This window comes from Gopherus evgoodei, chromosome 2 (assembly GCF_007399415.2).
Source record: "Gopherus evgoodei ecotype Sinaloan lineage chromosome 2, rGopEvg1_v1.p, whole genome shotgun sequence".
In the NCBI taxonomy this organism is placed as follows: Eukaryota; Metazoa; Chordata; order Testudines; family Testudinidae; genus Gopherus; species Gopherus evgoodei.
In genome coordinates this window covers 189,464,797-189,482,601 of record NC_044323.1, presented here as the reverse complement: position 1 = coordinate 189,482,601, position 17,805 = coordinate 189,464,797, and the positions used below count along the sequence as shown (strand labels likewise).

Here is a 17,805-nt window from a genome sequence, read left to right as displayed (position 1 = left end):
CAGGAAGACTTCAATAACTCAGGCATAGGTTAGGGGTTTGTTATAGAAGTGGATGGGTAGGGTTCTGTGGCCTGCTTTGTGCAGGGGGTCGGACTAGATGATCACATTGGTCCCTTCTGACCCTAGAATCTATTAATCTATGAATCTATAAGAACAAACAAAAATAAAATGATCAACTGCTTTTCAGCTGTTAAATTGTTAACATTAGTTTCTCAACTATTTAGTGAAAGGCAGAGTCCAGGATGGACCCTGAGAGTCAGTGAACAGCTGACCAGGCTTTAAAAAACCTTGTAGCCCCTGCTAATCCATGTTTACCTTTGACATTACCCGGGACACTTCTCTTTCCCTTTATAATGCAAGTGCCTTAAGCTACTTCATTGTATCTACGAAACTATAAAATTTAATGAGTAGCATCAGTTGTGAACTCTCCCACCAGCCTAATCAAGTTTTGCAGATCTTTCCAACTACATGGAGGCCTAAAAACTCCAGTTCTTGAAACCACTTCAGAATCTTCATACTCATGCTCCAGATTATTGGAAGCATTTCTGCCAGGTTGCTTCAGCCTTTCCGGGAGTTCCCAACAAACCTAAAAGAGCAATAGGACACCCCCATCCTGTAATAGTCTTTCCTCTAAGCTAGTGGTTTTAAAGGGTCACAGAATGTAATGTACTGGATCGTAGCGGCTCTGGTCAGCACCGCCAACCGGGCCATTAAAAGTCCTGTCAACAGTGCTGTCCGGCTAAGGCAAGCTAGTCCCTACCCGTTCCGACACTGCACTGCACCCTGGAAGAGAGCCAGCAGCAGGTTTGTAGGGGGGGGGAAGAGGTGCACAAACATCTCTGTGCAGCTCTCACCTGCAGGCATCCCCCTAACCCCCAAGCACCAGCTCTGCGCTCCCATTGGCCGGGGGGGGGGGCAGGGGAGAGGAGAGCCGCACAGAGCTGTTTATGCACCTCTTTCTGCCTAAGAACCAGATCTGCTGCTGGCCGCTTACGGGATGCAGTGTGGTCTGCAGTGTCAGGACAGGCAGGAAGTCTGCCTTAGCACCCCCACTGACCGGGAGCCACTTGAGGTAACCTGTGCCCCAATCCCCTGCCCCAGCCTTGAGCCCCCCAAAACCAGAGCCCCTTTCTGCACCCAAGCTCCTCATCCCTGGCCCCACCCAAGCCTGCATCCCCCACCCAGAGCCTTGACCCCCTCCCACATCCCAACCCTCTGCCCCAGCCCAGAGCCCCCACAAACCCAGAACCCCTAATTCCCAGCCCCATCCCACACCCCAACCCTCTGCCCCAGTCCTGAGCCCCTCCCACACCCCAACCCCTTCCTCCCCAGATCCACTGTGTTGCAGGCATCAAAAATTTTCTTCAACAAGGTTGCCAGAAAAAAGTTTGAAGACTACTGGCCTAGATAGAGCTCACCGTGGAATGGTGGTATACGGGAGAGATGCTCCTAAATTATATTTGGGTGAAGATGAAGTATGTTGTTCTTAGGACCCCAATGAGAAGGCACAGAATCTCTAGTTAGTACAAACAAGGTAAGAGGCAAAAGGATGGTGAACTGGAAGCGTGCCTGAGGGCCATATGCAATGGTCTGACAGAGTTTCAGTCCAATTTGAAAATGTATCTGAGGTCAGGTGAATGAGAAAAAAAGGTTTATGATAAAGGTGAAATTAGCCAGGGATACCAGGGAAAAGTTAAAGATGTTTATGGAACCTGAACTATGAACTTCTTTAGTTCCAATTTTAATAAAAAACAAATTTTATATTTTAAATTATTCAGATAACATATTATATCTAAGTCTTGGGCATTTTCTTAATAGAAAAGGTGGTTTGGTTTTGAAAATCATCTTCATGGAGATGAATCACTACAATCTCAAGCACAGAGATTGAGGCGGGGACTCCCGTAGTGCTGCTTCTAAGATGCCCAATAGTCTTGGCCCTGGATCCCTGTTCATACAGTGCTTATAAAATTAGCAGGACTGTTCATATATTTTTAAAAATATTTTGTATAGCACCTAGAAATACATCGCAAACAATGAATCAGTCACCATAGTTAAGTATAGCCATATGCACTAATTCTTGAGAATCAGGGAATGCAACAAAGTCAGAGTTACTAGAACAAGCTGTTCAACCTGCATTTATCAAAATGGCTGGTGCAGTTGCACACAAACTAAATAAATAAAAGACCTTTCTGGTTTGGTTAGAAGTGGTTTTCAGTTAGATTTGTAACGAAAAATGCATATAATGATAAGTGTCTAAACTTTAGTTGTAGACTAGTAATTCTGTAATCATAACTTTATAGTGGGGAAATCACACAAAGCATCTTTTTTTTTTAAAAAAGATATGCAACAAGTGTATTTCCAGAGAATTTTGCTTGCTTAGTATTTTGCCCTCTCTTTTTAGTGCTAATGGTTTGTGGTATCCATTACCAGACATGAATAAAATACCATGAATATGAGGACTTCGACAAAAGTGACAAGCCATTAACTTAAAGAGGTGTATCTTAAAAGGCAAATACTTTTATTATTACTGATAATAAACTAAAGGCAAGAACAATATAGTACTACTTTTTATCCATTAAAAGGCTACACTAAAGGTTTCTCATGTACATTTGTTCAACTTGTCATATTTTACATATTTTTCGAATAGAATTGTGTTAAAAAAATATATTATACCGAGAGGTTGACATTTGCAGAGTTAAAGTCCTTTAATTCAAAAGGAATGATCCAGCTATTGCATTTCTGAAATGAAATGGTTCCAGAATTCACATCTTTTATTTTTTCAAATGAAATTTTACAAAGTTTTTAAATAAGAGTTCAAAATACATTCAAATGAAAAAAAAAAGGCAAATCAACTTTTATATACAAAGGATAATTATGTGTATGTGGAGGTGGACTAAAAGAGAGGATAAATGTCACAGAATGTCAATATCTGTATTTGGTAGAATAGTCTTTTGGCGACACCACGAGACCTCTACCTTTACGAGCGCCTCTATAAACTGTTTCTATAATGTCGATCATCTCTTGCTTGTCTTCCATCGCCCAGTTAATCTTGTTGTTGTTACCTGTACCTAAATCAATCATGATGTGTTTATTCCTTTAAGAGGAAAGAAAAAAAAACAAGTCAATATGCTAAACTACTCTCTCTTGTAATATTTCACAGGACTCAGGCGCCCCGCAATATGTAGCTCTTCTATCGTATCCTTGTAGGTCAGCAAATAAGTATTACACTAAATGGCAAAATACAACATTTGTTATGGTCATACTCAGATTGAAAGTTGATAGCCTACCTGTTTTAAAATAGTATTTTTCTGTTCCTAAAGTTACAATAAAGACACAAAGATGACCTGCACCAAGACTGTAACATTCAGAGATGTATGTTTATCCCTAGGAATAGCAGTTTTCATGTTTTCCTCCCACTGCCTCCCCCTCACAAAAAAATAACATTTCTGAACAAAGTCCCTTGCTAAATAGCTCTAGACGTATTTGTCCTTTAACATATTTTATCAATTAGAAGTAGATCTAGTGGTTCAAGAACTGAATAACATGGATAGTTATCTATTATGAATATTTTCTCTGTGTTTATTTAATTGGCATGTGAACGAGATGTAATTTTTATTACTTAGAAATTCAAATTTGAAATTCCCTAGGGTGCCAAGAACTCAAATATTGTGCTAGTATATGAGAACAACAAAGTGAAGTGGATCAGTTTACTTTTATTTCCCCAAGAAACCAAAAAGTACAAGCACAAGTAATTTGAGGTGTTATTAGTTTACAGTAAAGATTACATTTTATGTGGCAGTCTCTTTAAATGTTGCCATACTTCAAAATGTGAAGCAAATACAGAGGAGTGAATGCAAAAAGTTTAGCAATTCTACCACTCTAGGAAATGTAAGACATTTCAACTATGAGATATGGATATTGTTATAAACTTACACATTTGATATTTAAATGTAAATATTTTAATTACACTTAGGGCTTGCTTCTGTAAATCTAACTTCTAAAATCAGCTGCTGTGCATATTCAAACATGCAAAATTGCTGATTTCATAGGTACACTGTTGTGTGCAGCTGGGTAGCAGGAAGGAAAAAAAGCTCAGAATGCTTTTTCAAAAAACACTCTGCTTGAGAGGTGAGTGCAATAATGCTTCCTGTGTGCAATGGGCCTCCTCCAAGTCAATGGAAATACTGTACTCCATTGACTTCAATGAGTCTAATGTGAGGAAAATTATCCAGACTGATTAAGCCAGATGGCATACATTAATACACAATAAGATATAAAACAATGCCATTTAACTTCCCACTGTACTTTGAGATGAAGATGGCACTAGAGTGAAAATTCAGCCCACAGTCAGGATCTTAGGGTTCATCTACATTTAAAATGCTGCAGCTGCCGCACTTCAGTGAAGACCTATGATGATGGGAGGGGTTCTTCTGTCAGGGTAGGTTATCCATCTCCCCGATGGGTGATAGCTAAGACAACAGGATAATTCTCCCCTTAATTTAGCGCTGTCTACACAGGGGGCTAGGTGGGTTTAACTGCGTTGTTTAGGGGTGCAGATTTTTCACACCCCTGAGCGATGTAGTATTATTGACCTAACTCCCTAGTGTAGACTAGGCTTAATTTGCAGTATCATCTTGATTCATAACGGGCTGTTTTTAATTCTTAGGCCTGGAAGTGCTAAGTGGCAACGGGTCTGGGCATTAATATTACTGAAGAATTGTTACAAGGTGTTAAGATGTATTAGATTAATTAGGGAAGAGCCACAATAAACTTGAATGCAATTACTTGTACATAAGCACAATACCCTCAAATATTTTTTTAAAAATACATGAGCATATATAAAATGCATACAATATATTGCCCATAATTATAGCATGTAATCCCAATACACCAAATTAAATTATATAGTAGAAATAAGGCATACCTGAAGAAAAACATGACTGTACAGGGATCATACAACTCATACATCTTGTTGAAGTCTGGTACTTCTGTGATATCCACAAGATAAATAACAGCAAAATTTTTTACCTGGACGGGAGAACAAAATTAAAATGACTGTAAACAGAACAAAATACACTAGCAATCCTTTAATAACTACATAAGACAACTGATTCTTTTTATAGAATGTTCATGGATTTCAGAAAAATAATATGCTTACGTTATTGCAATAATGCTGCTGCAAGATGTTCATTACTAAGTTAAAGTCAAGCAAATATTTATTCCCTTTTGCCATTTCTAACTGGCTCTTAAAAATTTGGAAAATAAATATATTTTAAGACAAGACATTTATTTTATAGAGAAAGGGAATTCACATCCAGTAACAGAAAAATGGTATGTATTAAAATAGTGGCCAAGTTACACTCTGTTGTGCCTTCCTCTCAATTATAAGTCCGACCCTAAAAATATTCAAGGTGAGAGCGCTAGCAAATGCTGTCATTAAGGTTGTTGAAGAGTTAGAATTTAAACGCTTAATTTTCAGTTGCTTACGACTTCCAGAAGCTTTCACCCAAAAAGCTGAAATTTTCCATAAATTTGTCTGTGTCCAAAGCAAAAAGGTTTTTTTTTTGTTTTTTGTTTTTTTTTTTTAAAGTAGGGGAAACAACACTAACCTCATAATTAAAAAACCTTCAGGCTTTCTGAACAGCTATCAAGTCCAAATGGCAGAGGTAGAAAGTTTAAATTTGGCATGTAAATATTCCTCATTGAGAAATGCTTTTGAGAGCGCTGACAAAAGTAGGATTTGATTTTGCAGCTATTATGCACTGAAGATTGCACTTTGTGCATGCACAATACATTTTGAAAGGGGTTTTCTTACTAAATTCATGGTTAATTTCTTAAATTGCTGAGGAAAGCTATGCTGCCAATTGAAACGAAAATGTGCAGTCCACAGGCTGAGTGAATTAATAAAATAATTTTAAAAAGAAGAGAACTGATATGAACATTTAAGTCACTAAACATACTGGACAGTGATGATGAAAATATCCATTTACACAAAGATAGATAAACATGTAGCATCTATAATATTTTTAAGTTGCAGGAACACAGTTTTGAGAAATGTTTATAAGTTTATACTTGCTCACTTTTGTAACATACACGTATAACAGGGAAGAGTTAATATAGTGCAAACGCCCCTACATTTTTGTTTTCTGACTTTTCAATGCATAACTAGGCAAACTTAGCATTCTCTAAAAGGTAATACCTGTAAAATTTTAGATTGTAACAAGCTTAATATTTTTAAAGTACTTTTAACTATTTAATTTTCTGTCAAGTATAACTGAAAACAAAATATGATTAAACAGAAATTATATAACATGTTAACAAATAAATCAACAGAATTATGCTGCATCACGCAAGCACTTTTTGTCTAGTGTAAACAGCAGCTGATCACTTTAAAAGTCTGCAAATGCATACACAATAGTAGGTACTTTAAGAAAGTATCTTGATTTTTTCATGCATTTACAAAGAGACAAAACTATTTGGTATACATGATAATCCATGTGTCTGTCAAAAACGTAAATTTATATTTAGATACACAGTATCAAACCTCAAAGTTTGTGTACATACAGTCAGTCCCAAGAACTCAGTTCACATTACCTACGAAGTTACCTGTATTATAGGATCAAATTAGATAAACTTCTGAAGTAACTGACTGCTTCCATGGTTGATTTTGCAGGAAAAGTCTTCTCCAGCACAGTGAATCTAAGGGCTTGTCTACATCAGAAAGTTGCAGCGCTGGTGAGGGAGTTACAGCGCTGCAACTTTGAAGGTGTACACATCTGCAGGGCATCACCAGCGCTGCAACTCCCTGTTTGCAGCGCTGGCCGTACTCCCGTTTTGTCTCGGGTGTAGAGGATCCAGCGCTGGTGATCCAGCGCTGGTAATCCAATGTAGACACTTACCAGCGCTTTTCTTGACCTCCGTGGAAGGAGGAAGCCTCTGGTAATCAAGCTGGTCTCCTTTCCCGGTTTGCTCTCTCGTTCCCGGAACCCCGAGCAAGCAGGTCTCCTTCCCTGCGGTTTGCTGGGTGGCTCCGGGAACGCGAGAGCAAACCGCGGCGAAGCTGGTCTCCTTTCCCGGTTTGCTCTCTCGTTCCCGGAACCCCGAGCAAGCAGGTCTCCTTCCCTGCGGTTTGCTGGGTGGCTCCGGGAACGCGAGAGCAAACCGCGGCAAAGCTGGTCTCCTTTCCCGGTTTGCTCTCGCGTTCCCGGAACCCCCCTTGAAGCCGCCCAACAGCGCTGCAGTGTGGCCACATCTAACACCACTTGCAGCGCTGGTTGCTGTAAGTGTGGCCACTCTGCAGCGCTGGCCCTATACAGCTGTACTAATACAGCTGTAACAACCAGCGCTGCAAAATTTTAGATGTAGACATGGCCTAAGACAACATTATTTTCACTCTATTGGGGCTTCTATAAGAACTACCAGGTGACTGACATGTACAATACCAACAGCTTGGGTGCAATTCTCCTGCTGGGAAATTTCTATGATGCACATTTGTGAGGAAAAAAACCTAAAACTCTTATGACACACTAAATTTAGTCCTTGAATAAAATATCAGCGTCTGGCTACCCTGAGATCACATTGTCCACAATTTTTAAAATATACTTTGTTTCATGAAAGATCATTACTGCAAAAGGAAGAATTTATTATGAATCAAAGCACAAGCACAAACATTTCTATTTTTGAAGTACAAAAGAATACCGTTAAAATATTGAGAAATACAAGTAAAATATTTTTACATACAAAAATAGTATTTCTTGCATTGAATAAAAACAAACGTAGCACTTAAGTGACTTAAACTTAAGTTATTTTGACATTTTGTCTATTTAAATGAACTAAGCAATTACAGCTCCTATTGAATAACACTACAGAATTTTGTATGTCATTGACAAGGGACCAAATGGCCTCACACTTAAGGAGAGGAATCCACAGTGAGCATACAAATATTAACTTTTCTTTGTTTTACAAAACAGAGAAATTTTACATAGGTAATATTCAATAGATAACAACATTAGCTGAATCTCACTTTGAAAATGAGATTGTACTAGTCATTACACATATTTTGGTAGAGATCTTATCACCATAATCTAAGCACCTCCCAAACATTAATGAATTTACCTTCCCAACATTAGATTATAAAATTAGTGTAACAATTTATTTCCAAATGGCAGATTGAGACATATGCATTTAGCAACTTGTCCAAAAAATCACACATGAAATCTAAGGAGATCCAGAATTCCTTCCTTTCCTTTGCTTTGCTTTCTCCATGCCCTTTGTTTCAATTCTGAAGAGATTTTTAATGAGAATTCAAAGCTTTACAGCATTTGAACACTGGAATCACTAGCCATATTACTTAGATTGAAGGCTCCTTGGGACATCTTTTTGTTCCGTGTTTCTACAGCACCCAGAAGAATTGGGCACGGTCAACAATTGGGGCTCTCAGGCACTAATACAATACAAACAACAGATGTTCCTATATAGAGCAATGGTGCCCAACTTTTCCTGTCATGCCCTCTTTCCAGGAACGGAATCTGTCTGCATCCCTACTCCATTACTGGCTCAGCAGAGGCGTTTCAGCTGAAGGTGGAACTGGGGGCACAACTGGAGATGGAGGAGGAGCTGGGGCTACAGGAGAGCTAGCCTGAGGGGGGTGGGGGGAGAAGGGGGAGAGGGAATGAAGGAAGAGCTGGCCTGGGGCCAGAGCAGAGGGTGAAGCAGAATGGAGCTGCAGCTGGGGCTAAGGGCAGAGCAGGGAGCAGAGTGGAGCTGTGGCTGGGATCACAGCTGGGGGTAGTGGAGCTGTGGCTGGGGTCACAGCTGATCTGAGGGCAAAGTGGAGTTGGGTGCCACTCCCCCCCTCCCCCTCATGGGGGTTGGCCCAGACCTGCCGCAACCCCCCCTACAAACACATTCCTCCACGCCCCCCAAGGGGAGTTTGGGGACCACTGTTTAGGGTATAAAACTTGTTCCCTAACATTTCAGGATAGTGGCGCCTATTTAGAAGTCAGATGTGAGAGCAAGACACTAAACACTAAATTTCACATATGTACCTCAAACCAGAGAAGAAAATAGATTCAAAATCAGAAAAGCAAATCCTGATAGTACCCGTCAGCTACAAATATACTTAAAGACAATTGCAGCTGGCACAATTCTAATTCTGGTGAAAGATACTTGAGTTTATAATCAGACACAGGTACTTACTCCTGGGGAAATTCTGCACTATCTCCCAAGTTCTTTGCTTCCTCGCAGAAAATGACTTTCTGATTGGGAAGCAAAGGAAAGCCACAACAGCGGTCATGCGACCCTCCCCAGCAGTATGTTTCAGGTACCTGGGGCAGCCAGTAGAGAGGTAAATCACTGTGGGGCAGGACTGAGGAAGACCCAGCTGGTGGCTCCTATACCCTGCGCTGGACTCAGCTGCTAGTCCCAGCTGGCCTCGGGAGGAGGGGGACCTTCTCTTCCCCTGTGTGGCATCCAGGGCCATGTCAGACCCACTCCCAGATTTCTCCCCCAGCTGTAGTAAGCTCTGCAAACTTCCCCTTCCTCACACTTCTTAGCTGCAGGGGGAGGGATCACTGTACAGGGAGCTGCTCCCCCATCCACCTAACCCCCATGCATCCAGACCCCCTCAAACCCAAACCTTGACACCAACCCTCACCTCTCCCCACACCCAGAACTCCCACTGCAGCTGGACCACCATGACAAGCCACCCGCACCCAGATCCCCACCCTACCGAGACCCAACCAGCTGCACCTGGATCCCCACTCTACTACACCCCACTCCCCTAGCAACTGGACACCCCACTCCGCCAAGCCCCAACCATCTTCACTTGGACTCTCCTGCAGAGTCTCATTACTGTTGCACCCAGAACCCCTCAACAAGCCCCTGTGCATCCAGACCCCGCCCCCCCCACATGGATCCCACCCCGAGCAACCTAAACCCAGACTGCCCCACACAGAACCCTGTTTCAACCCACACCTGGATCCCCCCCATGCTGAGCATGCCTGCTGACACCTGGTGCACTTGGCACAGAGGGGCAGGGCCCTGGGGTGTTTCTGAGGGAGGCTGAGCCCTTGCACTGTGTAAGGCTTGGGTGCAGCCTCACTGCTGAATTTATGTCCTGGGAGGGGAGCTGCATACTGATCTCCCACCTCTGTGCAGCCAGTGCTCTGTGCTCCCCAATGCAATGCTGAAGCCTCCAAATTTATTTGACAAATAACATTTGCAGAATTTTTTAAACATTTACTTTTTCAAGGAAAGTAAAAAGGGTAAATCTGAGACTCTTTACAGTTTAAAAGTGTTCAGTGAAGACATCTATAAAAATGTGAATGGAAATCTTTGTACACACATTCAAGTGTAGTAAGAAAAGTTTGAACACGTAAAAATCTTTGCAGCAAATGAGTTATATTAATGGAACTTTCCAAAAAATATTTCCTTTTAGCGCTTGGGGATTAAGTATTGCACAACTCCAAAGTTTGGAAAAAAAGACTATTACTGGCCAGATTATTTGCAAGGTGTCAGACCTCAAGTGCCACTTTTTGCTGCCAACTTGTCTTCCTCCACTCACCTTTTAATTTCAGTGGCTCCTTATTAGAACTGTTAACACTAGAATCAATACTGTATACCATCTGAATACTGATTTCAAAAAGCATAAGCATTCATTCTAAGCTTTAGGAGTGAAGAGTATTGTGCACTAACATAATACTGAAATGGAAGAAGTGGAGAATATGGAGGGAAACACTACCATTATCTTGGTGTTTTTCAGATCAATGTTTCTGATATTTTTGTTCTTCAATAACTATACAGAACTTCAATAATCCCAGTAAGAGAGAACATCTACACATCTGCTATGTTTCCCTCTTCAAGCAAAGTCTGAGAGGCCATCCATGTCCAACACTGCTAATGTAATAGTATCTTCTTCCATATTCAAGAAAAGCTCTGACACCCAATGAAGTTGAGTGGAGCATATGAGGACTGAGGGGAAAAAAACTGGATATTTTCTCCACTTAACTACAATGGCTCATTGAAGTTCCTGTTGAACACAGCAGCAGTGTAGATTCTAAAAGCCTATTGCACCTATTGTGAGGGAACCCAGGCAGAAATACATATAACATATACATATACAGAAGCTCCCTGAGTTACATAAACCCGACGTACGCAAATCCGAGTTTACAGAAAAAGTTCCATAAGCTAGAAATAAGAGGTGGGGTGGTTTGGTTTGGGGTTGTTTTTTTTTTTGCATAATGGTCAGAGATACGTTTCCGACTTGTGCAAAATTCAAATTACGCAAGGCATTCCGGAGCGGAATGCTTGCTAAATTGGGGAGCATCTGTAACAACTTTTATTTTGTGAAGCTAATCTAGTTTTACACTATTCAATAAACATAATCCAAAAAAGTTTATGGTTAGATGATGAACCTTAAATATGGCTAACATTTTAATACTTCTCAGGGCTAGAAATATTTGATGGACCAGTATTGAGCCATTTCTTAGAACTGGTCCATGACCAGAGATAAGAAAAGTTGTAGGTCCCTTACATTCTACAACAGTGATCAGCAACCTTTGGCATACGGCCCGTCAGGGTAAGCCCCTGGTGGGCCGGGACAGTTTGTTTACATGCAGCGTCCGCAGGTTTGGCCAATCGCAGCTCCCACTGGCCGCGGTTTGCTGTTCCAGGTAAATGGGGGCTGCTGGAAGCAGCACAGGCCACCTCTAGAATAGGGGTCCCCAATGCGGTGCCCCCGGGTGCCATGGTGCCCACTGGGGCATCTAAATGCGCCCGCGTACTGGCTGGAGGACAAGCAACGACCACAATGTCATAAAAAAGCAGCTTCATCAAGAGGCATCGCCACTGAAATGCCGCTGATTTTCGGCGGCTTTTCAGCGGCGACGCCTCTTGATGTTGCCGCTTCTTGGTGGATGCTTGCCTGCCGGCCACAGTCCTCAGTGGCTTGTCGTCCGGTACCCGCCACAGGTTGGGGACCATTGCTCTAGAGCCTACAAGTCCACTCAGTCCTACTTCTTATTCAGCCAATCACTCAAACAAATTTGTTTACATTTATGGGAGATAATGCAGCTCGCTTCTTGTTTACAGTATAACATGAAAGTAAGAAGAGGCATTGCCATGGCACCGTTGTAGCCAGCGTTGCAAGATATTTAAGTGCCAGCTGCATTAAAGATTCATATGTCCCTTCATGCTTCTGCCTATGAATGTTTAGCATATCTGGCATTTAAATACCTTGAAATGCCAACTACAAAAGTGCCATGCGAACACCTGTTCTCACTTTCAGATAATGTTATAAATAAGTGGGCAGCATTATCTCCCGTAAATGTAAACAAACTTGTTTGACTGATTGGCTGAACAAGAAGAAAGACTGAGTGGACCTGCAGGCTCTAAAGCTTTACATTGTTTTGTTTATGAGCGCAGCTATGTAACAAAAATAATCTACATCTGTAAATTGCACTTTCATGATAAAGTGATTGCACTACAGTACTTGTATAAAGTGAACTGAAAAATACTAATACTTTTATCATTTTTACAGTGCAAATATTTGTAATAAAAATTATATAAGGTGAGAACTGTACACTTTGTGTTCTGTGTTCTCACTGAAATCAATATATTTGAAAAATGTTGGAAAACATCAAAAATATTTAATGAATTTCAATAAGTATTCTAATGTTTAACAGTGCGATTAAAAGTGTGACTAATCGCGATATTTTTAATCGTGATTAATTTTTAGTTAAGCACGTGAATTAACTGCGATTACTTGACAGCTCTAGCTAATAGACCTACAAGCTTTAAAATGTATCGATATTTTCCTGGCTTTAAAATTACGAAGTGATTTTAAAAGAGTATGCTTATCATAATGATTTGCAAATACCACCAGCTTTAATAGCAGCTACACTTTTCTAACCTCCCTACTCTGCACATTAACTCTTTCTGTAGCTTTTGCCTCCGAGTAGAAACGTAGGGACAAGTGGGCACTTCTTGAGAAGACGCCATTGCTAGTGTGCCTTTCAACCATGGCTGGGTAGATGCAAAGCAACAGACCCAATCATCTTAAGTCATTACTTGCCAAACAGCAAGTGATTATCTATCAAATGTCATGCATACAATAAAGGTTTCTGATTTGAGGTTTGTCTGATTTTGGTATTTACTTTTAGACAAGTTTTAGCTTTTTACTGTAAATATTGTTAAAATATTTGTATTTAATTATATAAAAATTTAGCACCCAAAGCTCTGTATCCCCGGGGATGAGCTTCCAGGAATCACAGGCCCCCTCTGAAACAGTTCTGTATGGCAAAAAATAATTTGAGATATTTCCAAGGTACTTTATAAGTACAGTATTCTTAAATTTTCACTCTGGAAAAACTGGAAATCATTCACACAACTTGTTTCCTGTTAAACTTTCTAAAGTATGCAAGTTTTCGGAATGTATTGCACTGAAACAAATGCTTATTACAATTGTAAACAAGGATAAATTTTAGTGGGAACAATCTACTTTATATTTTGGTGGTTTGCTCTAGCTTTCTTTTGCCAAAATACAAGTGAGGTCATTAAAGTTCAACTCCACATTGATTATAAAGTACAGATACATTACTAGTTCCTAAAATCATGCTGCAAATTTAAAAAATAAAGTTTCACCTCAGTATTAAGTGTGAAATACAGCTACATTTTCTTCAAATGTAGCATGCAGCTAAGGCATGGCAACATTTTGTACTATGGTTTAGATCAGTGGTTCTCAAACTGTGGGTCAGGACCCTAAAGTGGGTCAGGATCCCATTTTAATAGCGTCACCAGGGCTGGCTTAGTCTTGCTGGGGCCCAGGGCCCAAGCCCAAGCCCAGGCGCTTCAGCCCTGGCTGGTGGGGCTAAGATTACAGGCCCCCTGCCTGGGCTGAAGCCCTCTGGGCAATGGGGCTTTGGCTTTGCGCACACACACCCCTGGGGTGGCCGGGCTTGGGCGGGCTCAGGCTTCGGTCCCCCCTCCTGGGGTCCTATAGTAATTTTTGTTGTCACAAGGGGGTTGCGATGCAATTAAGTTTGAGAACCCCTGCTTTAGATTATAAACACCTGTACAATTGGAACTTTTACTCACTCTTTAAAACAGCTGCGAGATCCAAACATGGCTCGTAAGCAAGAGGATGAGGAAGGATCTCCCCCTTTAACCTGCCATTTCTGCAGAGGGAGATTTTTAAATAAAGAGTTACATTGTTCTTTTTCCCCTCACAAAAACTTAAATGCCAATATGTCTGCCAAATTGCCAAGAGTCCTGCCAAAGATAAATACTAATAGTATTCCCATGTATAATCCATCAATTCCCACAACATAAAAGTAAACATAAGACAAACAAATGCAAAGAAGCTGTCTTGAAGAAATGTCAAATCATCCTCCTAGCTTAGATCCTGTTCTGGCTCAATATTAGATATGTACACAGTAGCCTTACCAGATGACTTCAACAACACTGAGATGAACAAGAGAAGTGCAATTTTTTAAGAATGCCATGGAGAAGAAATGACTGCCACAGAAACTGCTTCACATCAGGTTAAGAGCATATAGAGAAATGTACAAATGATTATGGAAACAATTGTTGTACGCCATTTAAACATTAATTCACAGTAGTCTTTCTGACTAGGTTCTTGTTTTATTTGAGTTTCCTATTTTTTCTTATGAGGTTTAACCAACAAATAATTTGCTGAATCTCTGTCTAGTTATACTACTATGCAATAATGTTATCTGAGAGGACATGAAAGGATAAGATATATCCAATCACACATTTATGTAAACAATTCTTAATTTTCCCTCATTATCTAAGATGCTTAAGTGAGTGATGTGTTTGTCACAGGGTATCATTGCCATCTGAGAAAGCTTCAAGAGATTGGCTCAGTATGTACAGATTAAAATTCATTTCAGCCTGGTATAACCAAGTGCAAACTCTAAGTCAATGGAGTGGCACCCATTTCAACAGAGGCTGAGTATGATCTATAAGTGCATTTCTTCCCATGCATTTTAAGAGTTTACATTTTTTAAATAAAAACATATGCCAAACTAAAAACACTTAAACTTTTAAAACTATTCCAATTAATTTTCTAGTTGCTAGTGTATTAATATTACACATTCTGAGTATCAAGCGACAATGCTGGCTCGATCTTATCTGTAGTGCTCATACCGATGCTATTAATGAAACTTGTTTCCCTCTGAATTGCCTAGATTATCAGATGTTAAACGATCAGCAGTCAGAAAAGAAAAATATTTCTCCAGGACAGATGCTCAGTTTTAGAATGTAGTAGTACTGTTTCCATTCAATTAAGCACTAAACAACATGGTGGGTAATTATTTCAGATGGCCATGAAAGTAGATGGCTGTTTCACATTCATTCAATGTAGGCATAGCTTGTTAAGGAAACTGAACAAGTTGGATTTATTGCTTAGAAACTACCTTAGACTAAAAGGAACAAGCAATTTCAGGTGCTGAACAGAAACATACAATTATCTCAAATGACAATCCAAATTTACCTTCTCAGCAATACTATATAACACTTCATCCATTTTCATACAAGTTGGATCCCAGTCATGTCCAAACCGGATGACCACCACACGGTCTTCTTCTGAAAGAATGGCCTGGTCTACTTGCCAGCCATTGTGTAAGTGAGGAAGCATATACGACATTTTAAAAACTTTATGTAAAACCTGCAAAAGGACAGAAACCATCTAAGAATTAACAATTCTTGAAATCAACTTAACATTAATCATGAAAGCCAATCCAATAAAGCTAAACTAACACCCATCTGTTAACTTTTATTTAAGATGATGCACGTGCCCAGACCTAACTGGTTTCCTTTAAATAAAAACAAAACACGCACACACACCCCAAAAGTATTGTAAGTAGTGAAATAATTCTGATACTCCTAATGCTGTGTATATACACTGTGCTTTTTCTTAGTATTTCCCACTGTTGCAGCTTCACCAACAGTCGTTCTAGCATAGACCAACAGTGAACATTTTGACTACTGTGTCATCTAGTCTTGGTCCGTATCAGAAAAACCCTAAATGAGATGGTGGTTACACTGTGACCTCTCTACAACTGTGTTCTCACTGGCACTTAAGTACTGGTGGGAAATTCTAAGGAAATGCTCAGTATGGAGTAGGGCCAGGCTTCACATGGCAACCATCATCCAGTTAAGCAAGATGGGTCCCCTGAAAGATTCCCATCCAGGAATGGGAAGAATGGAGAGAAACCCCATGAGCCCTCATGAGCTCCCTTCCTTTGTTTCACTCTTTTACTAACAGGCCCCGCAATATCACAGCAGTCAGGTCAGATGGGCCATGTTCAGAGGCTTGACAGATTTGCTCCCAAACTTACCATTTTTAAATGAGTTATTACTACCAGGGTGCTGGAACAATGACTATAGCAAGGGTGCTGAGAGTCATCAAATCCAACTGTAAACCCTGCATATAATGGCAACCACTGCAAGGCAGGGGGTGCAGTAGCACACTGGCTCCAGCAGCTAGGAATACTACCAACCCCTCTGTGGTGGGGGTGGCACAATGTGGGGGTTGCCCTCACTGAGGGCAAACCAGGTGTGCAAATGGGGGCAATAACATGGGGCCATTGAAATCCAAACACAGCGTTGACACCCCGTCCCACAGAGCCCTCAGCCCCTCCCCCGCTGCCTCTCGCATCACCCCCATGGCCCTCCCCCACCGCTAGCCGGCCCCTCCCACAGTGCCTCCCCTTCCCCCACCCCATTCAAGCTGCCCTCGGGGTGGCTCCCGCTCTGAGGCTCCTTCCAGAACATTCCACGTGGAGCCCGCCCAGCAGCCCCGCGAGACACCAACCTCCCGCGGGCGCGCGCACAGAGAAACGGCCGCCGCTGCAGCGGCGGACACCACGCTCCACAACGGCCCCCGACGGCGCCGCTAGCCCTGAGCGGACCAGAGTGAGGCGCGCTCCCACGCGCAGCACTCTAAGGATTCGAGGAGAGGGGGCCAGAAGTGACGCAATGCATAGTCCGGACAGAACACCGCCACGACAGGAAGCAGCAGTCTCGCCATCTTGCTTGTGGGCTTCCCTTCAATAGGTGCATTGTTACCATGTGACCCCTGGAAGGGGCAAAGGAGAGCTGGAGCATACCAATTCCCTAAAACGGCAGGGGGTAATAGGCTGTACCAATTCACCCTCAAAAGGGGCTTGGGAAACATTGATATATAACCAGCCCCGACAAAGGGGAGGCAAGGAGGTGTCAAAAGCCCCGCTGTTTGCCCTGGGGCTGGAGATTGCTGTGCCAGGCAGGGAAGGGCCCAGTCCTGGGGAGCAGAGCCAGGGTGATGCATGCTAGGGACATCGAGCCTCACACTTCAGGGCAGGAGCCAGTGCTGGCTGCCACCAGTTTCCAGACAAGGTGTCTCCAGGGCCAGGCAATGCCATTAGTGTCACGCCCACTTCGGGGTGCCCGGCACCTTTCTCTGAAGCAGCTGGTGCTGGCCACAGTTAGAGACGGGCTCCTGGTTGAGCTGGGCCCCGGGCTTGAGAGTATGCACCATGCACATCCTCACTTTCTGCGAGGCTGGCTCCCGCTTCAATACGGCAGCCAACCTGTCCTGCTGCGGTCAAGCCTTGATGGGTTGAAAATTCACAGCAACCAGGGATCATTGCCAAGTGGGGTCTTTCTGGATGTGCCGAGCTCACCTGCCTACAGAACAGTTCTGCTGAGCCAGACTTTTGCAGATGCGATGATGTACTAGAAAAATCACTCACCAAGTCCCTGCCACAGCCAAGTTTAGAGACATGGAAAACTCTCTGTGCTCTT

General features: G+C 41.9%; 1 protein-coding gene across 2 annotated transcripts; it reads right to left on the bottom strand.

Annotated features, from left to right (window-relative positions):
• Positions 1-2,495: 2,495 nt before the first annotated feature.
• Positions 2,496-17,069, bottom strand: TXNL4A (thioredoxin like 4A). Of its 2 annotated transcripts, none has more exons than XM_030552578.1 (4): positions 16,835-17,069; positions 15,512-15,685; positions 4,925-5,028; positions 2,496-3,094 (listed from the first exon to the last, which is right to left on the bottom strand). In XM_030552578.1, exons 2-4 carry the CDS (start codon positions 15,662-15,664, stop codon positions 2,923-2,925), a joined length of 429 nt encoding a protein of 142 aa, XP_030408438.1. In that variant the 5' UTR covers positions 15,665-15,685; positions 16,835-17,069; the 3' UTR covers positions 2,496-2,922. The 2 variants fall into 2 exon arrangements, with proteins under 2 accessions (XP_030408438.1, XP_030408439.1); XM_030552579.1 differs by lacking the exon at positions 16,835-17,069 and adding an exon at positions 14,095-14,174 and having other exon boundaries at positions 15,512-15,595.
• Positions 17,070-17,805: the final 736 nt, after the last annotated feature.